At 40.3% G+C, this 26,601-nt stretch overlaps 1 protein-coding gene across 1 annotated transcript in view; it reads left to right on the top strand.

Moving 5' to 3' along the window:
- Nucleotides 1–26,601, top strand: part of LOC137295787 (rho guanine nucleotide exchange factor 12-like) — a 172,775-nt gene that overhangs the window by 52,276 nt on the left and 93,898 nt on the right. The window contains exon 2 of the mRNA XM_067827330.1: nt 10,933–11,965. Coding sequence (XP_067683431.1) covers nt 10,933–11,965 — 1,033 coding nt within the window. The remainder of the gene's footprint in view (nt 1–10,932; nt 11,966–26,601) is intronic.

Here is a 26,601-nt window from a genome sequence, read left to right as displayed (position 1 = left end):
TGAATGCGTGGTTATACATATACTTTACAAGATAGCCATGATCGTTGAGGTAACACACAAAACTAAAACCGCGATACTTCAGTGGCCATCTTCAGTACATGCATGTATATTGTCCCACGGAAGATATATGAGTATTTGCATATAGTGAGTACTGGAGTGCCTCTGACATAACGATCAATTAGCTATTTTCCTGAACGAGCGGTGATGCGTCTCTGAAACGCTAACGTACAGTACAAAAGCCTGAATCAATCAACTATACAGCTGAAGACTGAAAGCATCAATAACGCCAAGGCATGGTGCCATCCTATGTCTTTAATTTCATGCTTGTGAGACAGTGATCCACCATTTTTATTATGAGAGGTTTGCTGGAGACTGAATATTCCTTCCTCTTCTTCCACATACTCATAATACAGACATAGCTGAACAATCGACTCTGTCTTTAGCAGAGATTTCTGGTGGATGTGGGAAGAATCTGTCCCGTTTATTGTTATTTAAATTGTCCTTTGCTTTCACGCTGGAAGGACGAGGCGATCATTTTGTATACACAACGGTTTTTGTTCGAAAAACAATACTTCCAATAAACAATTGTAAATTTTCTTTTGTAATTTCCAAATTGAAGATAAATTATATAGGGATCGCTGACCTTTTGAACCTTTGCAAATGGACCAACTTCAGGAACGGCACCATTGGAGATAAGGATACGAAACGAGGAAGGATCCACCAACCTGAACCATTCTATAAAGATCGCCAGCTGTTTTTAGCGTTCCAGGAAACGTCTTGAAGACTACTTCCATCTTGGAATGTCATAGGCGTAGAAGCATTAGGAATGATCCAGAGAATTCACGATGTGGTCACGGCTGATCGACGAATGACTGACCGTCGTATATGTAGTTCAGAAGCATTACCGAAGATATCGTTATCAGAGAAGTCACAGTATATGTTCTTTTGGCACCAGAGCGTCTGCAACTTGACCAAAAAAATGCTCAGGGACTAAATGTATCGTCGTAATTCAGATGCGTTTGAAGACACCCAAGAAGGTTTCTGGCACCAGTTTGTAATTATAGATGAAACCTTGCTTCACCTCTTCCAGCCAGCCACACAACAGTCAACACAGAGGAAATATCTGACATCACTACCACAGATGCAAATACTGTCCCATCAGGCAAGTTTATGACATCCACGTTCTGGAATGCCGAGGATATCATCATGCTGGACTGTCTAGACACTAGACACGACATATTATGCTTTACATTCGAGATTTAGAATAAAAGACGTGGGAAGGTGAGAAAAGGTTTGCACAAAAGGATTAGTCACTATTACGTCAAACGACAGAGTACATATCAGTCACTGCCATGCATACAATCCGCAAGTGTGACTTCGAATTCCATCAGCACCCACCTTATTCACAGACCTGGCTTCTTCAGACATCCATCTGATCCGAAACAGATAGGACGCTCAAGACGGAACTCATTTCGACCAGAAAGTTGACACCATAGTATCTGCGGCCAACGTTTCAAGGAAACTATGATAGAAACCCTCCAACGTTTTTTGGCTCAAGATCGTCAGTGTAAAAGGGGATTATGGTGAAAAATATATCATTTTAATGTCTTTTGATCGAGCTTTTCTATGTGAAGCTCCGAATAAATCAATCAACCTTCGGGAAACAATATCCAGCGTTCTGACACCATCTACTGTCTGTGAATCAGATTGCATGATGACTCAAGGTCAGGGTGACCTGAATGATGATGGCTTGTAACTTTGTTCCAGTTTCTCGTTTCTCCTCGAGCATGATATGGACTAATTAATTACGTTCTGCAGTTCCTGTCGTCATTGTTTCAAACAACATGATGCTATTTACATTGTTTCCCTTTACAGACATTAATCAGTTTGAGATATGAATTATGCTACTTGAAATGTTCCTTCAGGCATATCAGTGTAGCTTATTTCTTCAGCTGATTTTATTGGTTTAGCGTTAATAATCTGATATGGTTACCGTTAATAATCTGATATGATGCACTGGCACAAAACATGCTTCCATTGCCCCCAGGAACCACTGATACAGAGGACACGTTTCTTTGACCGTTAGTTTGACTGATGATATTTTCAGGATGAAGACACGGATTGGAACTATTTCCGTTCAATACATCCACGCGTGGGTCTCATTTTGCAGGAATTTTGAATGATTCTGGAAATTATTACTGTCACTCTGATGCACATGTGGATCATTGCGAAACACGTCACACAGCATTTATTTCAACAGATGACACACCTTGTATGGCATATACACCCGGTACACTGTACAAAATGCTTGCAAGCAGTAATTGATACAGGTTCCAAACTGAAAAGTGTCTTTAGATGTATAAGAAAGTTTCCATTCAATTGTCAGATTCATAGTGATTGACACAGCGTAGCATATAATAGCCATACGGCGTATCCTATTTACAAAATACTTACTTTTGTATAAAGTAATATTACTATAAAGTAATATTACTATAAAGTAATAATCATACGATTACAGTAAAATGTCCAGTGCTTGTGTTGAAATTTAGGAGTGTGGTACATGATTACTTTTCATGATTATATTTTGATATTTGCTAACACTTGGTTGTCTGGTTTATATTCAAACCACGGTCGTATGGCAGGAGTGGCGCCAGGCACAACTACTTATTGTTCAAAGTGTGCGAATGGCGGGCGCTGCTGGATGTGAGGCAGGTTACACGTACCCTTTCCGCGAACAGCTGATGTTATCAACGATTTTCTGTGGTCTATTTGTATAATTTTCTCAGCTATTTCCTCTTCAGGTCATGTGTGATCTGTTTCAGTTAGTAATGACTACTGTTTATTTTCTTGCTCGTTTCCTATTCACAAAACCATGCCATATGAATGATATAGGAATAAGGTATTGTATTGATTGTTCCATGTCACATTCATGTACATGGTGATTTCATAAATCATTTTGTATTTTCTACACATAAACGTTTCTCTGTCACATCCAAGATAATGATATGTATCAACTGTTTGGAAGGTGTCATGGACAATGAAAAACACACATGATTATTGCTGTTTTCGTTCAAGTATGTTCAATATTGCACGCCCCCATTTTTGAAATGCCAATCAAAGATTTTTTCTGAACAAATTCAAGGTAAAGAATTAAATAACTCATGAGTGCTGGTTATGATTTTCCAAAGGCGTTCGACTGACCAGCAGAGGTCATGGCAGGGATTAATTCTGATAGGGGGTGACTCCGGGTGTAGTATTGTGGAAGATGTGCTGGCGCGAGGTGCTGTTTGGCCATCCAATACTGACTAGAGTGGTGTCCTGGATAGAGATGATACCGTTTGTTTACGCTTGTGTTACACAGTGCGAGAACAACCTCACGCAGGTGTATACCACAGGGTATAAACAGGTATTGATTCTACCAAACAGCCATCAACATATTTGTACCAATCGTCACAAGACTGAGAGGGTACACTGGTATCATGGTACCTGAATTGTTAACCCTATGATCTTAAGATGATGAATGTGTAAAGTTTATACGACGCGATGTTTTACGGTAACTACACCGTATAACTCGATAAATTCCGTGAAACAGAAGCGCATTCAACAAATGAAACGTTTGTGTAGGTTGCAGAATTCTGTGATGATGTTATATATATTTATAGATAGCTAGTGTCCAGCAGCTGTCACATGAACATGTATGCGCCGCCTGGCCTGGAAATGTACATAAAAGAATTACCTTAGCAAGTGTTTTCTCGGATTCAGGAAGCCAGAGAACCATCCTCAGTTCCGCACGAAATGTCACCTGCATGAAAATATCATTTAGCATACATTAACGTCAAAATGACGTAAATACTGGAAAAAAACATGTAACGTTTAACTGAACAGTTGTACCGTTGAAAACAAAAGTTGTACACTACATCCTCCAATCGCATTTCAATCTTCATTCAATCTCCTCTGTGAAAGTCTTTACTCAAATGCAAATTCTGTGGCTATGATCAAAAGTGACTGTGATGAATTACGTTTGATTGTTAATGCTTTCTTGCCAAGTCTTGCTTTGCTGTAGCTTAGGGCGGCAAGGGACGCCAACAGCAGGTATTGGGTAGGTCAAGATCAGTTTGATAACAAACACATCAATCTCTATCTTGTTATTTCGTGATTAACACCGAGGGGTTTGTTTTCACGACATGCCAGATCAAATGTAATAATGATGTTATCACCATCTTTCATGTACCAGATAACAGGTCCAGTCTGAGGATTAATTTACAAATTTATAGATCCGCGTGCGATGTTTTGTTGCCCAATATTTCTGGTTGTTGCAACATGGCATCTTTGATGTTCTCAGGAAACACTTGTGGTGGGATCTTTAGATGTTCCTTCTACAGTTTACCCTAAATCTGCCTGCAACTGAAAAGGATACTGTACGAATTAATGTCTTTTGCTGTCTAATAGTGTCTTTTGATCGTCGAGTAAAATACTTACAAGATTTCGATTGGATCATCTTGTCATTATTGTTCTTGTGTTTAACAACACCTTGCAGTCTGTGTTGATTTCCACCATGAATTAGGGAAATGTTCAATACTGACTGGGCAGACACAGGTTTCAGTATGTTTAATAGAAGCTATTGTTGCCAATTGGTACCTGCATGTAACGAGAAATATTTCTCCTGAACATGATTTAGTATTATTGGAAATCCATGGAAGTCACTCATGAGACATTTTAACCGTAGTTACATCAATCATTCTGGTGACGCTTCTCGAAAATAGACGTACGATGTATTATTATCATAATGTTCTACAGATTAAGATAGATATGCAGCAGACAGGGTTTGGGTGATCCTGGCACAGTCAGGCTGGTAAGGCTCATCATCAGCTCAGGGCCCTCGCCCCCTCTACACGCAGCCCAGACAGCGAATGGGACTTCTCCCAGGAAACACTGCCTAGTCGAACCAACCAAGAACCTTCCGGAGAATATGAACACTGCAGCCTTCTGCATTACCCAGATTGTCAGAGGGGCTGTGCTCCCGGTGGAGAACCCGGGCACTCTGCTATTGTTATAATAATAATATTATTATAGTATTATGACGGCACATATACAAGATATTTTAAGACCACGATGTAAGCATATTAGCTGGAAATATTATCGCAGCTGAGTGGGAATCAGAAACAGTCCCTCCTTTGATCAATGGTTCTCGTGTATGAAGACATTATCAGTCAGTTACGTGAAGTAAAGTAAGACTACACATTGGCAAAGGTTCATTGACCGGGTGTTTGACAGCATTCAAGGGGAGTCATCAACCGAAGATAAGATAACGTGTGGTAGGAAGAAACGCCCCCGGAAGAAGAGATGCAATACTGTCTCTGTTTCTTAGTTACAACCACTGCATCTGTAGAATTCTGAGTAGATCGTTGTTTTTCCTGTTAATAGAGGTGTTAATATTGATGGTTACAGGATGTATTACCGTGGGCTTATGTGATGGAGCGTCTGATTGTGTGATAGTATTATATTTGTGCGTTCATGGGTGTTGAAATTACTTATTTTGACTTGAATCAAATGTTCAGGGTTTTTTTCTTGTCAACAATTTTTCCTCTGTATGCGTTTTACGTACCACCGATTGTCAGAATACTCATTGTTCGCTGACACCCGGTGTCATCACTCTTTCAGCACTGATTCATCAACGTCTTATGATATTATCGAAATTGTTCTCACGACTGTTTAAAGGGTTTTGTTGTTAAATGCCTATCCTTGTTTGTATCTTTTTGTTATTGGTTTCAGACACTTGGAAACATCTATTTTGTCTCAGTTGTCTTCTGAACAGTTGTAAACATATCAGAAACATTAAAGACAAGTTTGTCTTGAACACAAGGTATCATCCGTATTTACAATGTTTTTTGTGACACAACCCGCCCTGTTATAGCAACAGTGAACATTGAAGGATGATTTCCGAAAAACAATGATCCCACAAAATGTTCAGTTCATTGTGTCTATGGCTTTGTTATTCTTGTGTCTAATGGATTAAAATTACTCGCAACACAGAGCCAAGGCGCTGATCAATATCTGGTGGTATGTTTATTGTGGCTAATATTGCTATCTGTACTTTTTATATCACGGTTCCCTCTTTGGGGTCTCTTTAACTTAACTGATATATATTTTCCTTTCTTTCTTGTGTTCATAGAAACATTTTCAAGTGCTAAGAACCCTGCAGTCCGACTTTTGATTGAGATACTTAGGTCTTACTTAGACCCTTGAAAATAATTTCACAAAATCTCGAATAAAACAACCCCTGGGAATGCTACATGATATTGCTGGCAGATATAATTATGGCTGAATGTTGTTCTTGTATAATTACGGTAAACATGTTGTTGGTAATCGATCTTGGTTCAATCAGTCTTGGTCTGGCCATGAACCGTTCCCTGACTGCTAAAGTAGGTGTGTTGTGGTGTATGTCAAAAGTTGGACTGGAACACATCCGCTGCATAATGGTTAAAGGCCCGAGACCGTAGGTCTCTGGTTTGTCTGACAGGGGTATTTATTTTAGATCTGCGTTAATAAGGATATCACATCAGGCAATGAGGCTGTCATCGATAGATTGTTGAGACAATACACACCATTCAGCAAGAAGCGTTTTACCTAGAAACGCATTACACCGAAGCACTCGATACAGAATCACATGAGATCTCGAATTCGTATCAAACGACGTGTTGGTTTACGTAAGGAAACCCTGTTTGTACACAGAATTAGTCTCCTTGTCTCGAATTGTGAATAACTTGATGCTTGATTAACCCATGCACTTCGAGTTATCTTTGTGTTGCTGTATGTCATTCGATCGAAGGTTGTGGCCCAGCGGTATAAATGCTCTGGTATTACAGCGAATAGACAGCCACACAGACGCATGCACCGACACTGCTATTCTAACTGCACTGGTTTTGAGAATGAACGAGTGAGTATAGTTTTCCGCAGCACTCAGATATATATTCTAGCAATATGGTGTAATTATTCGAGTCTGGACAAGACAATCCAGTGATCAACATTACGAGCAGCCATCTACGCAATTGCAACGACATGTGTGAACCACGTTAACGCAATTGCAACGACATGTGTGAACCACGTTAACGCAATTGCAACGACATGTGTGAACCACGTTAACGCAATTGCAACGACATGTGTTAACCACGTTAACGCAATTGCAAGGACATGTGTGAATCACGTTAACGCAATTGCAGCGACATGTGTTAACCACGTTAACGCAATTGCAACGACATGTGTTAACCACGTTAACGCAATTGCAACGACATGTGTTAACCACGTTAACGCAATTGCAACGACATGTGTTAACCACGTTAACGAGCCTGACCACGCGATCGCCCCATACGACAAGTATGTCTTAATGAAGATCAGTTCTAATCCGAATCTTTGTAGGTAACGTTGAAACCCAGACGTCTGTTAACTGGCTTGATATAGAATATAGGGACTGATACAGTGTTCGTGAGTACAAGGATATACATACCCCAATGATCTCTTTATTGAACAGGTCATATCCTGTTTACAATGAACATAGTATTAAGTAAATAACGTGATACGCAGCTGCCGTTCCCCAAAGTAACTTAAATTAAGTTCCTGCTTTCAGTGACAGGTATGTTATTATTTCGTTAACCGGGGCGTGTTGAGAATTCAGGGTAAAGTTTTCACCGTGTCTCTCGTTGTTTAAACAGTTGTTTATATCCGAACCCGAATAGCTGCGAATATGCTGATGCGTTGTTAAGCAATATTATACTCCCAATCGATCTCTTTGCTTGCCGAAGGTAGACTTGTAAGCTATCTCTTTCGACTGGTTCCAGTTGTTCACGCTGACACTGCTTTGCTGCGGCTGGCTTCTGAAATTAGATCAATCAAAGTGCTTGTTCGTTATTGAAAAACACTGTGTATTGTCAGAACAAACATGGCATGAATGCAACCCGTGATCCGAGAAATCATACCCAGATAAACGTTGATTTTGTGTTGCTGCCAAACGTGTTTTTTTCACATTGCGAGAATTGAACTTATATTTTCTCCTTGTCACGGAGCGTTAGACAAAAATAGGTTCATATTAATCACACGACTCGCGGTCAATGGGATCGACGTTTCAGTAAACATCGTGACAGTGACGACCACACAAGTTGAAAATAAGTATTCTATTTTTTTTTGTGAAAATGAAAATATTATTACATGTTCCGTTTGTACAATCTTTTTTGAAAGCAGCGAGTGTTTTCCCTCTGTGTTGAAGATTACATAGTTATTTTGAGTCTTGTGAATGGATACACAGAGGTAACTGATTCTGTCTGGAATTTAACGTATGGTATGTGTTTACAGAAATACGTAATGCTTGTTATTACTCATAACACATGGAAATTTGTACGTGTTTATAGTTGGCACGTCGAGGTTCGTGTTTTAATCCCAATGTGGGTCATGGCCATTCTTCCTTGTTATCATTTGTTTTTTTTTCATTCGTGAACATATGTCGGTGTGGTGTATAATAACTTCAATATGCACTTTTCAGTACAGATTGTAGTGATGAGTAGACATCGTTTGCTCCCGAATACAACTTTAAGAGATAAGCAAATATTTCATTATGTTCTTGATGTTACCCTGCCTGGTTATCGACATTGAGGGGACGGGCTTGTGAACACGTAGTAAGTAACATGTATATGACTGAGGTATCCATTTTAACGGCATGGTACCTAGTGAATTGATTGGCATTAAAATGAAACAGAACAAACGTCCTGACAAGCAGACAGAAGCACTGACATCCCTGTAAAAGTGCACACGTTTTCAACGCGACCTTGAACCCATTTTACCCTTCACCATATGTGGAATTAACGTCAGTGTATGCACGCGTTATTATCCCGGTCACGTGACAACAAAGGATTCCAAACTATAGGGAAGCGATATAATGTAATCAATCTTCATTCCATCGTTATAATACATCGCCAGGTGCGAAATTGGTTGCTATGGTCTGTCTCTTCTTTATGGCATTACGTGAATGCAATCATCACTAGAAAAAGAGCCTTTCGCAAGTCTAATCTCTGTATAGAATAACTACCAACTTGTTTACATTTGTTATAATACGCTGTTAGTCGCTGACGAGATCACACAAAATAACGGTTTGGAAGAATTCAGAAAAAACGAGCTGTGGATGTATAAATATACCATTAAAAAAAAGTAGGGGATAATCCATTCTGCGAGCATACCGCTGGCTAATGCTAACGCATACGAGAATTAGTAATATATATCCATACAGATATAACATTTCCAAAGGATTGGAATGAAGAGCATTTTCCCTTACTTTCTCTTCATCGTCTATTTCCTCATCATCTTCATCTTTTGCATTTTATCAGTCTTGTAAAGCCAATATCCAATACTTTTTTTGAATGATATAAATTAAGTATAGGTATAATCTGTTGGTGTTGCGTTTAATTTACCATTTGAAGTGTCATATACGCGTATTGCAGTTTTCACGTGTTATATACGCGTATTGCAGTTATCACGTGTTATATACGCGTATTGCAGTTTATATTTGCGTGTTATATACGCGTATTGCAGTTATCACGTGTTACATACGCGTATTGCAGTTTATATTTGCGTGTTATTTTGCGCCGCACATAGGGATTCGAAATGGCCTGATGATGCCGTTGTAGTAGATATAGTATCTGAGCGAGTCAAACGAATGGTTGATATCATGAACAAAGTCTCACTACATGAATAATGCTTGATCACAGTATCCGTGGAATGTGACTGATATACCAACATAAATTGTGGCGCGATATATGTCCAACACAATACCCTCTTTACAGTCATTGAAATTGAATATCCCCGTGTTCGTTTGCAAAAGCAGGATTATAAGGTCTCCGTATTACACGAGATGAGTTAGAATCTTAAGCTGTTTGACACCATTCCCATCATGCTTCAGTACATGTTTCCCAGCACGTGCTAATTGCGTCATATCTTGAGCTTTATCAACGCTGCGAGCTTCTCGTTGAGAGCTTGAGCAGTGGTGCTATGTCGACAGATAAGGTACAGACGTGTCAGGGTTGTTTAGACGATCTGCAAAAACATAGGTACAAACTACATCGTAATTTACACCCAAAGGGCTGTGAATGGAACCTCCTATAAACTGCAAGCCAAGGATGACGATTATCTAACCTAACACCCCAAAACTGTCTGCAGAAGGATTCAATAATTCCCACGGTGAATTTCATACGCGTTTTAGAAGGTGCAAAGTGTACTAAGGAAATACTTGTGAATTAAATATAATTAATCATAAGAGAGTGAATTCGAAAAGCTGTTGGGCCCGAATATGAATGAGTTTAGTTTTCCGACGCACTCAGCAATATTCCAGCCATGTAGTGATGTATGAATATGAAAGCCATGAACAACATATGGGAATATTTCGAGTATGTGTACTTCCTGTGTGGGAGAGAGAGGGTGATGCAAGAATTATTCCTCACGTTTTCATAAAATCTGAATGTAGTAATTATTTTATTACCTATTTTTCAAAATCCCATTAAGCTAAACTAATAAAACGATTCGTCTATGACCACCTAATGACATCGTTTCTGTTTTGACGTCATTCGGTCCTTACGTCACGAGTTGATTCGAATGAATTCAACAATTCCGTCTGGATGGCGTAATGGCACGTGAGGTGATTTTTTCTCTAGTGTCCGTGCTATATTAAGGGAGTTATTTATATTCCTAACCGTTATTCCCCTTGTATCGAATTACGTATGATTCGATATGTTTTATGATCACGATATTTTCAAGTTAACGTGGTGTCACTGCATGTATAAATAATACCAATGATGCGTTCTTAGAATGGCATCTACTCATTACGTATTCCAATTGTAGTTAGGCCAGGTGTTATTTATAACATATGTACTAACATGCCCTAACCAATTGCAGGCGATGACCCTCCCGACAACGTGACAGACGAGGGAGGAGGGAAAGACGTCTCCCCTGACCCTTCCAGCAAGAGAAAAGCGTACCGCTACAACGCTCCACATCGTTGGAAGCGCGCCCTGGCTCCCCCCGACTCGCCGAGGATGAAAAGAGTCCTAAACCGCCTTTCCTGGTCAGGGGAGAACACGTCCCCTCCGGGACAAGACGTTTCGAGAACGTCACCAGTCTTGTTTGACTCGAAGGATGTATCCAACACACTGCCCAAGAGAAGACCTTATTCAGCCTCTTCGGTTCCAGTACACGAACCCCCGGTGCTTGAGAAGGGACGCAATGGTCTTCAGAATGGGGGTGTGGGGCATGACTCCTCCAGAATGGAGATGAATGGTGCTGGGGGAAGCATGAATGTGTCGTGTAACGCGCCACCTACCGGGAGGTCATCCTGCCTGTACAAACAACCAAGATCTGTGCCTTCTGACTTCGGCTCTCAAACAAGACGCCACGACTCTTTCGAAGGTGCTCCGAGAGATATTGGTGATGACTGCAAACACCTTCGGCGGAGTCACAGCGACAACACGACGGAAGCTTCGCGTTATAGGAAGTTTGATATCGTGGGAGAGAGCTTCGATGCAAGGTACCCCTGGCAAAGGGATGTGTCAGTTCAGTGTGATATGAATTATTGGAAACAATACCAAAAAACCTCCCCGCCAAACAGTGAATTCCATTCACCCGGACTTATTGACAAAGACAGTTCTCTGGGATCTTCTATGACGAATGTGTGTTTGAGGAGAAGGGATAACTTTGCCAACAGGGGGAAACCAAGGCCCAATTCAGTAGGGCCGGTTGAGAACAGCAAGTTTCAGAACGAGCTGGCTCGATTCAGGGATGGTTACACACGGCGAGGGAGAAAGTCAGAACCTTGTCTTGGTATGTTCCAGTCACCACCGCCCAACCGAACACGCCTTCCACTGGTACTGTCTGATGACACAGGGTCAGTGTCCGACCTTGAGTCTATCATGGAGAACCCGGACGACGTTGGGTAAGTCAATATTGATATGAAATGTGCTCTGACTTGATGTATATGTGTCTCAGCTCACATATAACCACAGCTCAAGGCAATTGATTATGTTCTATCCTGCACAAAGCAACAATTCGTTGTCGTTTTTCTGAAATATTGCTAAAATTGGCGTAACAACATACTCGCTTACTCACTCACCCACTCACTCACCATAAGAACCATTGATCACAGTTTTAATCTGGTTATAACGTACTTACGAATTGATCTCAAGGGAATGAAGTTTAGGATAGGTCTCCAGTTACTTACCCTGGTTGTAGTGGATCTGATGCTCTGGTATTGCGTGTCGTCATACCCTAACAATAAGGACGTCAGTCACTTGATTCTCTGATACAAACTGGAATGTGTAAAGGCAGCCACCATGTAGCAGGATTCCGGATTTCCAAATATATCATAATCATATATTTAAGAAACATTAAACAAATATCAAGAAACCACATGATCACGAAAGTGTATTCTACCGCATGGGTATCAGTCATAAACACATGTAAAGGCAAACCAATTTTCACTCACTGGAAAGAAAATATGATCATGGTATCTGCAAGTCAGAATAACAGACTGATATCAACTTTGAAATCTCTGAAGAAAGATACTGGTCCATCGCACCTATAAAGATACAGAAACAGACACCAATACTTCGAGCTACTGAAAGGTTGCTCGACACTTAGTTTACTATTCGAAAGTAATACATTCATGACGCGGAGATTTATTTGTGAGTCTGAATATTTATACACGGACCAAAATGTTATAACGATTAACGACCATAGTTTATATTTCTACTTAAGGTATGTGAAATCAGATGATGGGAAGTGGCCGTCTGATGATTATTGAACAATATGAGATCTATCTGAAGCTAAAGTTAAATATCGTGGCCAAATTCACATATTTTGTTACCAATCTGAATATTCCGATTCACACGTAAGACAAGACAGATAAGTAAGAAAGCGAACACACATGTTCTTTCCCCAATCCCCTAAATTCCTCACCTGCACTCCGCCGCCATTTAGCTGGAATATTGCTAAGTGCGGCGTAAAACTAAACTCACTCACTCACCTGCACAGTTGGGTCACGTGGTTCCTGTTTCGATATTCAACTGTTCACGAAGTGGAACTGGTGTCGATATATTTCAAAATGGTTCCGAAGAAAACGCCTCGGCGAATGCTTGAAAAATGGTATTATGTGGCAACTACAATTGATATTCATAACAGTGAAATACGAGCTGCCTTTAAAGTTTTGCGTTTATTAGATGATTCATAGCAAGGCGTGATACGAATGAGGAAAAGGAGATTTTGTTGCTTTATAATGTTCACCTTGCGTGATAATCGCCTCAGAATTCATTCCAGACGCGCGTATATCGATTGAATGTTTATATTGTTGTAATGAAAACTTCCCTAACTGTCTTGTCGTAAATATATTCTAGTTTTTGTAGCCTTTAGTAGCAGGTACTTACAGACAGAGTTTCTTGACTAGATGTACTGTGTATCTGTCGTATTGCCATGTTGTTGGGGGGTTTTTAGACTAAAAAGCGAATTTGTAACCAGGTGAAACTGACCATGTTTCAAATGTTTGTTTGTGTCGAAAAAGGCAAATTTATTGATTTTGAAACATTCCGTGTCTAAAATATCCATTAGCAGACTGAGTATTTTAGCAGCAATTATGTTTGAAAACTAAATTCTTGTGGAAGCATTCCTTGAGAGCTGACTATTTCAGAAATTCATATTTTGATTTGGATTGTACTGGATCTTAAAACATTATCATTTGGAAATGATAGACTCGATTGAGACGTCTAGTTTCTTGTGCTTCTGGGTTCGCCAATATAGAATTTTGGCCCCGGAATGTTATAAATAGACCTTTCCTTCTGTTCCTTTGGCATTTTAATATCATCTAGATTTAAAGAGGAAGTTAAATTGACAAAACTTAAAGATGGATTCTATTTTCTCCTCGATGTATAAACTGTCAGTAACGTGTGAATGTAGTGACGTCACATTCAGTGCGGGATGACATATCTGTCATACCCTTCCCTGTCGTCTTTCAGTTGTGGGCACATTTCACGAACATCCCCCGTGTCATGTTTTGAATTCTTCTAGAGAGATTGGGGATTCATACCACATGATTTTATGAAGTTTGTTTCTCACTGTGAGTGTGAACGCGTCAGTGTAATGTCTCTCTTTTTCAAACACCATCAGTGAGTAATGTGGTACTTGTGGAAATCGATGTAAGCAACACGCATTTAATAAATTGTTATTTGTTGGTTGATCGTAACATATAGCGGCAGTCCGTAAAGGAGTCTGGGTCAAACAATCACATGAGTACCATGAGTATCGTCCTAATCAAACCATGACATGCGTCAACCAACTCAGCAAGCCTGATCACACCGTCAGTTCAGTCTTCTCTTATGACAGGCATGGTATGCTGGAGATCAGTTCTTAACCAGATGTGGTTGCATTGAATTAAGCCTGATAGGCACGTAGATTGTAGTGAACTAGCGACAACCATTTAGAACCCGACTTAGAATATATCTCCAGTGTCCACATCCACCAAGCACCCGGAGCACTATTGAGTTACGACAGGTCGTAACGATACGAACGGTTTGTGGACGGGGACCTAGTACTCACTTGTCTTCCCTAAAATGCGCTTTTACCTCCACGACGTCGGGCGTTACTCACTGCATCAACCACCGGTTCAGATGGAAATAGTTGCAGGGCGTTGTGACATAGCCAGACTGTTGTTGAATATGGAATTAAACAACAATCACTTCCTCATTATTTATCAGCTGGGGCCATTTGCCGTTATAATTACTTTATAATGCTTATTATTGCTTTATAATACCTAGTATTGTTTTATTATACCTGATATGGTTTTATGATATCCGTTAATGCTTTATGATAGCTGGTTGTACTACACCTTCCTGAATTATGGCAACGGTAGTTCTGTGGTTGGCTGTTTGTCAAATGAAAATAAGAAACACGAAAACCGATAAAACCTTAGAATATGACTCTGGAGAATGAGAGAATTGTTGACGATGTTTCCCTGGCAATGGCCTTGATTTAGTTGTACTTAATATCTTTTATAAAACAAATAGTTCTGAAACAAAAACAGTCAGCGTTATTCTAGCATTGAAAGACAACAGTTTCAAACATTTTCTTTGTATAATATGATGTTATTTTCACTAAGGAGCAATGTGGCAGCTAATTCGGCAATCTCCGAATTCAGGATTGTTTTGTGATATTTCATGATTTACATATAAACAAAACATACTCCATATTAATAAACTGTATCACTCGGTGGCGGAAAACAACATTCTTCAGATCCTCATGACCCCACCACCATCTGAAACAGTCCTGTTGTCTTCTTTTAGTTGACACCTTCAAGGGTTCTTTTCCAGAAACTGTCATCGGATTTAATAAAAACTAGTCACTTAAGGCACGTTTATGGAAAAATATACATTCTGCCTTATGCGTAGTGTAGACAATTCTAAGCAGGCCTACGGCATATCCCTAAAGCACGAGTCCTGTTTTCAGCATCTTTCACAGGTGTGTATAACTGCCGACACATATTGTCACTACTTGCTGTATCTTTGCCATATCTGTCGTCTTGTCCAGCTGGTCCTTTTCAAATCGTCTTATGTTTTTAAATAGGTAAATTTAGAATATATCTGACACGCGTTTACCAGTCATGTAGCCGCTGTTGTTTGACTCAGCATGTGTTCAAGATATGCCATGAAACAATTACCTTTGTGTATTAAGATCCTATGGGAAAAAAATAAAAAAACAAATTAGCAGTGAGTGAGTGTTGTGGTTCAATAAACCGGCAGGCTCGATGCAAGACTTCAGCATTGGAGAATCGAACCCGGACCTCTCGTGTGACGGGCGAACATCTGACCTGCAAGGCTATGGCTAGCCCATCATATAACAAGCCAATAACTAACGGTATAGAGGAACCCGTCCCATCTCTGACAGTGGCTAGTGGTTCTCGTTCTGAGCTGCTTCTTCGCTCTGTGGACGCACGGGTCAGGGAGTAATTAGAGATACATTCGCACAGTGTGTATTATTATACTCAAGAGATCTGACCTTTAATTTCCCCCATTTGACCGTTAGACAGTAGGTAAAGGGAAACCAATTGCTTAGTCAGATTGACAGGATTAGAACGATGCAATCGGGGTTTCAGCCAGTGTCAAAACAAGTTCCAAGGGAAATTGGGAAAAACAATACCTGATGTGTTATCATGAAAAGCATTGTGTAGCTCATGCATATATTTCAGCAAAGATGAGACTGTCTTACTAAATTAGGTAGAATCTGTGACTGGTTTGTGGCTTAAGGAAATCCTTTTTCTTTAATTACCTGGATGAGATTGGAACAGTGTTCTGTATGTTACATAGGGCTCCTTCAGATTTGTCCAAATGCAAGTAAACCCAGGGAGACCCAGGCCTGTGTGAACTAAACGTGTATAGATGGCTATCTTATGTGTTCTACGGTATTGTCTTCACTGGGTTATCTTGGGTCAAACGCCGAAAACGGGCGCCATCAAACTGACGTCACTGAAGAGGTCACCATCCAGGGATATTCTCCATCTCAAGGTCAAATAACACTACTGTATGAATATGATTTTCCTCCCAGCTGAGAGACACTCTACTGAGCACATCCATGGATTCCGATGTAATGGTCATAATTATAATTGATGCTGCCGCCACCTGCAGGGTGTTGAAATGAATCTGAATTCTCGACGCCACGCTTGCAGCAATCCTCACTGATCTGGCACTTGGACGTACACGCGAGCTTGGAGGTTACGACGAGAATGCTAAACACTTATATCTCAACTGTCAAGACTAACGGGTGTCCGAGAGAACATGCTTCAATATTTTCGATATTTTCAAGAATCGCTTGTACTTGTTTAGCAAGTCCACAAACCTTTTCAAAGACTGGTGTTGGTATTTCTACTTGCGATAAGCCAGAGGTAAATGATCGCACGTTTAAAAGTCAGTTTCGTCCTGAGTGTGATTGTGAGTTTGTCAGAACTGTCAGTTGTGATTGTGCTCACTTCAGTGCTACACTGGTACGCTCTGCATGTACATCACTTCTAGCTTCCCTCACACATTAAATGTAAAAGTTCAAAATCAGGATGGTGGTACGCACCGTGACCTCGTCATTCCTAAAAACGTTAACCGATGATGTTTGTTGTTTCTTTGCCTCCCTAAGGAAACCCACTCATTGTCTCGAAAACTTCACCAGTGTGACTGCCACTTCTTTGTTTCCGTGCTGGTCAGAAATATTGCTAATTATGATACAGTGTGTCTGTTTGTCATGGATGGGATGGGAAGTGTAATGACAAATGATGTTGCTATAGAATATAGCCACTTGCAGAATATTTGTGACGTCACTGGTGGTGTCATAACGTATCTCATTCATCGACCTGGTGTTATCAATAACTGTTGCCTTTTTTTCGTTTTTTTATGGGCTGCTGTTCATATCTCACCAAGTGGTGACGCGTATCTCTTTTGGGGGCTTGAAATTATTTTACATAAATATAATCATTTGTTTTCCATCTCTATTGCTTAGAATGTTACATCAAATTTTATGGGAACATATGAAGCAATAGACCCTAAATGACATTAACATTAATAGACCCAAAATTAGAATGAATACACCCAAAATTAACATTAATATTAACAGACCCAAAGTTGACATTAACATTGACATACCTAAAGTTAGCATTAACATTAACATACCTAAAGTTAGCATTAACATTGACATACCTAAAGTTAACATTAACATTGACATACCTAAAGTTAACATTAACATTGACATACCTAAAGTTAGCATTAACATCAATGGACTTAAAGTTAACACTGACACTAACATTAACGTTAATTTGAGTTAAATGATACTTTTGACACACCATAACTGGTTAAATGAGTGAGTTTGGCTGCAAGTGTGGCCTGATCATGACCACCAGTATTGATGAAAGTCATAGTGACTGCATTTATCACGTCAAGAAACTTATCCCCATCACAGAGCTACACAAAGGTGAGACTAGTGTCACGGAGCCATGTTAATCTCACCCACAGGCGAGTTCACCCTGTTATTGTTCGTTGCCACCCATATGCTTATATCGACTTCATCTTGCATGCACTGCGTGTTTTCCCAGCTGAGGGACTTGTGGTGTGTAAGGCGTTTAGTTGTACAACCTCATTATGAGAACGTGGTCGGTAATACTATAACACACATACGTATAGCGGCGATAGGAAACGGAACAATACCCAGAATTTACTGGTGGTAACACGTCAGTAATCTGTGTAAATATATATCGTCATTGTTTGCTCCTGAGGTAATAGCATGATTCTCTCGCGTGAGAGCGTGGAGACGTTTGTCGCACGGGATTGATCTATAAACCAGCTGCGTTGAGGCTTAAGAGTGAATAGGGTCTTGTGGCATTGAAGGTTCAAGGTTTACGACCATGTCATGACGCTTACGCCAAGCAGTGTCTGAGGTTCATGGCCATAACGAGTCTTCACTGGACAAGTGGACAACAGGACGGGATAAAACGTGAGGTTTTAAGTAGTGAATCGGATTATACACCGAAACTTAGTACATTCAGAGTGAAGGCAAATTGGTGAAAGACGAAATTATTCTGTTGCGTTTTATCAGGTTACATAGTACGTGTGCGTGCGTGTGTGCGATGTTGTTAAATGTTGTTTTGGTATGTCAGCTTGAGTGATGGGCCGCTTACGTAAATCGATCATGGTTAACGGAACATTGTAACTGTAACATAGAATTGCGCGAATCTCTTGACCAGTAGTGGGTTTCATCAAGGGTTCATTATAAGTAATGACAATTCAGCTGTTAGGTTTGTCACCAGAGATGATTCGGGTTGAAAGTGGTCTTCAACGACCCATGTTTGTCCAGAGATGCGACTAACTGGAGCGAAGGGTCAGACTCGTTGACACACATCATCACAATAGCGTAGATCGATGCTCATGTTGTTGATCGCTGGATTGTCTGGACCACACTCGATTGTTTACAGGCCGCCGTCATATAGCTGGGCTATTGCTGAACGTTAAACAACAAAGCAAACAACCAAACAAGTGTTCGGTTTGGATATCGGTATGTTGGGATGAGGAGCCTGTTCAGCAATATCAGAATGATTCATTCCACAATATACATAGAGTTGAATGGAAATGTTGGCATTAAAAGGCATCAGATGACATTAATTTGTCGTTCACTTGGAAAACACGGGCAGCCAGAGTCTAATCAGGTGTCTAGTCATCTGATACTTTAGTGAGGTGTTTCATGGATCCTCCAAGTAAAATGTCATCAGCTTAAGGTTGCTAACAGAGTCAGCAAAATGTCGGAAGGCATGCCTAGATATGAGTTTGTCGAGCCTGAAGATGATGTTTCGCCATCATCCTGTCATTTACTTACCTTTCCCATCAAACTTTAATGAAACCATCTCGGAGCTGGGTATCCATCGATCACTAGTGTATTCATCACCGATATGGCCATCTACTTCGTATGTATCTAGTCATCCCACATCCCATCCCATATGTGTAGGTACTCCTTTCCCTCACACATGCACATTACCCGTCATACCTACCCTTCACCCACAGCGATAATCGGCCCTTCCATCACCCAGGGGGTTGGGCTTCACCCTCCCACCTACCCATCACTCACTCATGTAAATGGGGTATGCTGTACCCTTTTCGGTCAGTTAATAAATCCACAATCTCACATTTTCTCTCCGACGTCCCTGGAGCCAACTGGAGGTCTCCTGGTGATGTCATGGGCCATTGTATTCTGCGCTGTCAGTTACTTTGTTACACTGGTACCAGGGTGATTCATGACGTGTACTCTGTACTGACAGCAACCTTTACTAGAAGTGCGAAGTTCTGTACTATTTTGCCTTGTGCATTGTTACTAGTGTTTTGTTTATCTAACATTGCTCACAAGCGAATTACCTGGACCCGACAAATTGCACCTGATACATCTGAGCAGGACGTCATATTTGATATTTTATGAGCGCTTGATGTGGTTCAAGGCAACGTTTTGCAATCAGTAATCGTGTGCTACTGACATACTTATATATTGATATGTATGTAGCATAGTCGTATCTGAGTGTGTGCGTGCATACGTTTGTGTGCTCCAAGTTCTCATTTCTGTTTTTAAATGTGTTTTAAAGACACGATACAAGGTGTTCAATGTATGCTACTGTAAGACACAATATTGCATATTCGTCTACATCTTCATCAACTGATGAAATTGCCTGTGTACCCTAAACAAATTAACCTCATAATCACATTACAAGTACGTATATCTACTGGAAGTGTCAATACACTACAACAACACTGTAACACGATACACCGGCGGGTCGATGTTATAAGCGAGCAATCGGTGAGTCGTACGTAAAATTTTCATTCGGCTCCAAGAATTCGTTGATATTTTTTACCGTCATACAGTTTGGCGTTAGTTCATGAGGCATCTTTGTCTTGCTCGTGGTCGTTATGAGTGATTTAACGTTCTTTCTGTTGTCATAGGTGGCATTTCTACGTAATCATCGTAGATTTAAATTTCACTTTCTTCTGACTTGTTGATAATAGTGCCAATGTGGCGATGCGATTTTCTTTATGTGTCTTGGGGACGGGTAAGTCCAGCTGTGTTTACTTAGGAAAGGCCAGTGTATACTGATAATGAGAAATGCGAAATCAGCACTCATTCATACATGAAGTGAGTGAATGCAAGCCATGGTTCCATAAACTTCACTTTTTCTAATACTGCTAAAAGCAGCGTCCAGCAACATATTGTATCTGGTCTATCAATGTTTTCATTGTCAAATACTGGTTTATCTTCCGCAAGAGGGATGGGTTCTTGCTTGTGTAGCGTTTTACGCCAAAGGGTCAAAATATTGTTTAATTGGATTTACAAGTATCTGTGACTGGTCTAATAATGTATATCATTTTCTCTCTTCCGACAGGGGGTGGTTGATTGCCTAGTGGGTAAAATGCTCGCCCGTCACGCTGAATGCCGGGGTTCGATTCCCTACATGGGGTAAAGCCCATTTCTGGTGTCCCCGCTGTGGTGTTGCTGGAACGTTGTTAAAGGCGGCGTAAACTAAACTCATTCACTCACTCACACTAACTTTGTAGCATTTACTCTCTGTTTTGTTGCTACACAGCATTTCTCTGTAATCCAATGATTAGCATCACTGCTCTCCGCCATAATTGTGTACGATTGTGTACCTGTGACAGTGACACTTAAACAGTGCCATACCAATAAAACTATATTTCTGGCCATGTAACGTCTGTCGGTCCTTTCCATAATTCTGTAGTATTGTAATCCATAGCTTTAGTTATTGTGACTCTGATCCACATTAGTACAACATAGTGATTCATTGTGACTGATCCACACCTGTAGAACACTTTGATTCCTTGTGACTTTGATTTTCGGCTGTAGATCATTGTGACTCCGACCTGCAACTGTAGATCACTATGACTCTGATCCACAGCTTTAGATTATTGTGACTCTGATCCACAGCTGTGGAACATTGTGATTCATTGTGACTCGGATCTGCTGCTGTAGATCATGGTGACTCTGATCCTGAAGACCATTGTGACTCTGATCTGTAGCTGCAGAACATTCTGACACTGATCTATAGCTGTAGACCATTATGATATATTGTGATTCAGATTGCAAATTAAATGTCAATCTGACAAAGACAATCCGATTGTAGAAATGTGCCACCTTACAGTATTTCAGTGTATCCCGACAGCGATGAATGTTTCTTAAGCTGACGATCACTTGATATCCTGAACCAAATTAAATAGTGTACATGCCACTTGCCGGCTAAGCAAGTTAACACATACAGTGGGACTTTTTTATTAGCAATACAAGATTGCACCAGCGGATACCAGAAAGGGCTTCACACATTGTACCTATAGGGAATCGAAAATAGGCCGTTGTTGAGACAAGTGAAAGTTTTGTCCACTAGACTTCCCTCCCACCCCTAACACATACGAAAAAGATGAATAACAAATTTTGTCCACATAGCATGGACCACCATTTGTTGCAATCTTAACCTTCCGCGATTTCTGGATTTTGCAAGTGATGCATCAATTATTTTCCGCTCTTGAAGAGAAATATCTGCTAGACATATTAATGCATTGGTGTTCTCTAATACAAGTAAAGAGTAAATTCTTTGTTATGAAAGGAGATTCCTGTGAGAGTCGAAACCATCGATTTCACTCTTCACACTGACACGAACATAATCCAATAACACTGATCGTTCTTGCATCTGTCCACTCCAATCAAATATCACCTAACATTCATCTCACTGCTTTGTGCTATCGCATAAGTTACGCTGTCTTTTCACGCTTGCAGTCATGTGTTTTTGTTCTGCAACTATACAGACGAACGGGATTAAAAAGCTCACGAGAGGCGTTTGGTGGGCGGAGCGATTGGATTGGTCAGAAGGTCATACCGCCTGTGATTGAAAGCCGGTAGATATCATGTGAAAACTGAAAACTGCTTCACCGTTTGACCTTTTGTGAACAAGTGCTTGGTGGTACAGTGACACATAAAATCAAATCCGGTTTCTGTTACTCACTTTACCATCACAGACAGCTGGTTCCTGTTTTCTGTCAAAGACGTAATTAATCCGTTATTCGTAACATGAATCTTTAAACATGACGCTGTCCCATACCGTGAGATCTTCCATTCAAATTCCAATATGTCATCCGATATTCTCGCCGCAGATCCCTGCAAGATTGGTTATGCGACGTAAATCTCTAGTTGCCATTCTCTAGTGCCTCCATGACTAACTCGGATATATCCAAGGCTGTATGTTCAGATATTTGCCGATTGTAGATAGTAGTGAGTGAGTGAGGTTAATTTTACGCCACATTCAGCAATATTCCTGCTATATGGTGGCGGTGTGTAAATAATCGAGTCTGGACCAGACAATAAAGTGATCAACAACATGAACATCGATCTACGCAACTGGGAACAGGGGACATGTGTCAACCAAGTCAGCGAGCCTGACCACCCGATCCCGTTAGTCCCTTCTTACAACAAGCTTAGTCGCCTTTTGTGGTAAGCATGGGTTGGTGAAGATCACTCCTACCCCGCATCTTCACGAGTCTTGTACACAGTGCATTACGGTTATGACTCATTGATGTCAGCTCGTTATACTTCGATATGTGTATTTAGACTATGTTATTCAGCAGGTGAACAGGCCAAACCAGTTCGTTATACAGACAGTTCGTTACAAGCGTTTGTACAGCAAGTGCTACCTCAAGTGATTTACTTTCTCGGCTCATCTTTGATTTTCTTTCTCTGCAGACCTTAACTTTACTTTACTTGCTAACCATAGATTTACTTTCTCTGCAGACCTTAGATTTGCTTTCTTTGTTTACCTCAGATTTACTTTCCCAGATTTACTGCCTCTGCTAACGTTAGATTTACTCTCTCTAATAACCTTAGATTACTTTCTCTGCAGACCTCATGTTTACGTTATCTGATGACCTTAGATTTACTTTCTCTGATAACGTTACATTTACTTTCTCTGATAACGTTACATTTACTTTCTCTGATAACGTTACATTTACATTTCCTGATAATCTTAGATTGCTCCCTCTGCAGACCTCATGTTTACGTTATCTGATGACCGTAGACTCTCTGCAGATCTCATGTTTACGTTATCTGATGACCTTAGATTTACTTTCTCTGCAGATAGTTTTTACCCCATGAAAAATACCAACATGCTTATAGTGGATGGACCTTTATAACGAAGCGATATTGTTCCGGTGTCTTTCGCATGCTTTAGTCTCACTGCTATGACGAGCTACACTAAATGGTCTGTTTGAGTTCGTTTAAAATGTAATTTACGGTAACTAGGCGTAACACTTGATTTAGCACCCAGAAACACGTATTATGGCTTACATTAAACCACAGAATAAGACAATGTGTCGTGTATACCTTTCATTCAAACATATTCTCTGATGAAGTCAGACAGGTAGCGTGCTTTGTAAAGCGATCGCTCGTCATGCCAAACATACGGGTTTGATTTCTACATTGGCACAGTATATGAACACAATTCTTTATATCCCATGATGTGGCTTGTTCATTGCAAACGTGACGTACCCCACAGCTCATCAAATCGTACAGTATATTCTGGAGACTATTTGGTATGTGTTTTGATAAATCTTAAAAAGTCGTTTGGTTTTTTGAACATTCTGGCACATTTCGTAAGGATGAATTTTTGATGGACCCCAAACCACCATTTTCCAGAGAGTTACTTTGATAAAAGAATAGTACGAGGCCACACTATGACATAGTCACTAGTATGAGTGTTTTATCATCGACTGTAGCGCAGAAACTGGCACTGAGCTCCCAACGTCCGTACCATCAACGCTCATGCAGTCACATACACCATCTTCATTTTTATCACACATTGTTTTTCGTCTTTTGACATATCAATTCTTGATGTGCACAGTACAATACTCAGCACAAACTTGTTCAGTCCTAACTGCTTGAGCTCTGCACAAACCCTGAATTCCATCATCGCTACTGTGTCTTTGGGTTTTTTTTAATTTTTTACATTGCTGATGCTGAAAGCCATAAATCTTAACGGACAGACAACACGCTTACAACCAGTGCATCAAGTTGCGCGTTACCGATCCGCATTCCGACCATATGCCACTCCGCAATTTGCAGTCTACCTCCCCGCATGTTTGTGTTTTCTGGCATTTGTAAGTAAATTGAACTTGACCAGAAGCAGCTAAACGCATGGGCCTCCCCCGTTGGAACTGTAAACACCATCTTGCCGTGAGCAATTGTAAAACTCGGATCGCGGAATTACCTCCACTATCTGCAGCTTGTTATCATAACAAGTAATTATGACGGATCCACATCAACCCTATCCCTATATTTTGAATCCAGTTTCCGTATATACTGTTCAGAGCCTACTCGTTGAGGGTCTCCATAGACGTAAACGTTTGATATATACTTATTTGCATCGGTCTTGTGCAAAGTCTTAGCATGGTGAATTCAGAGATTACCGTATGCTTTGAATCAATTTTCGTTTTTGTAGAATTTTCTTTTTTACAAAAACATAGATCAAGCATTGAAAACGGAAAATGATTTGATTAAAGCCTGGTTGGCATGTTGTCTGTGAGGACAGATCTGATCTTATCTGTGCAGAATACATGCAACAATAATCCCACCGTGAATCTGCCTGCAACAAAATGTCTGGAAATTCAAAAGCGGCTTATCAAAGCAGAGCATCATACTCACCGTCGATAGAATTTAGCACTTACTTCCATCTCATTTGATCTGAACACATGGGGGTGCTTTGATCTTCTTTCAGCGATGTGACAGAGGACAACAAAGCATGTTTAGTCTCCAGACACAGATTCTGTGTTACGACACAGCAAATACATTTGGCAGTCATATCACATAACATAGGTACGACCGCCTTTAGAAACACACGGGAGAATCATATTGCAGCATTCTTGAAATACGGATTTTAGTATTCGAAACGAAAACGAAATTATTTTCTGTTCTTTGTCCTGTAACGATTTTACTCGTGGAATGTGAATGACGTCATTTATTCTTTTAGCTTGTGATGTTTTATTTCATAGAAGATCGAGATGAAGTTTTCTATTCTAACTTTGATGTTTCACTTTGATTTCCACTAATTAGCATGTAGAGGTTGGTGAAATAAGCTACAGAAATGGCGTTCAATACTTGACAGCGTAGTACGAGTGCATTTAGTTCAGTTTGTAAAGGCGAACAGTCACATGCTCAGAAACGTTGTTGCGTGGGGAAAAAAAGCAACTGATCTTTATGCGATGATGAATGTCAAAATCTTAGATGTAACAAAATGTCCTCGCGTCTATCTAACATAACTTTCATACCGTGTTGAAATGTAAAACTCAGGGATACAACGAAACTTCTGTAAGTCGAAGTCATGAGGTACATTTAACATACCGTTCATTCCATGGTGAAACTCTCTCGCTCGGTGTATCGAACGTCAGTGTTGCATTATAGGTTGTTCGAGATAAACGAGAGACAGATATGAGGTCTTAATGATGATGGGAGGATGGCGTAATTCGTGGTTTTGTGACATTTCTAGTGCATAGCATTGCGTGTCCTACGTAACTATACGGCCTCCAGAGGTGTAGAGCGCGCTGTACAATTCAGACGGTATACCGATCAGTGAACTAGTACCAAACAGTATACCAGATGTTTGTATCCTGACACAGCTGTGCTGGTCACAAACACATGCAAAGACGTGGCAAAAGTTCACATGAACCACTAAACTGCAGGAATATTAGGTTATGAATTACTCCGGACATAGTTTTTGTCACTGATGCGTCACATTTGTAAATCTTAGATTTACATGTGCTTATCAGTTACGGTTAAATAGGGACACGCAAGTAGGGACACGACTTCAGTCAGTTCTTAGAAAGACGTAGATAAAGCAGGTCTCTCATTCTTTTAGTATGCTGCGCAAATAAAGTGCAAGACACTGCCTGGAAATTGCTTACAAAACACGTATGCCAATATCATTTAGTGGCTGCGATACCACATATTGCTTAAAACATATGATAC

This window comes from Haliotis asinina, chromosome 9 (assembly GCF_037392515.1).
Source record: "Haliotis asinina isolate JCU_RB_2024 chromosome 9, JCU_Hal_asi_v2, whole genome shotgun sequence".
In the NCBI taxonomy this organism is placed as follows: domain Eukaryota; kingdom Metazoa; phylum Mollusca; class Gastropoda; order Lepetellida; family Haliotidae; genus Haliotis; species Haliotis asinina.
The sequence above is the reverse complement of the archived record's forward strand: the minus strand, read 5'-3'. Positions and strand labels throughout refer to the sequence as shown.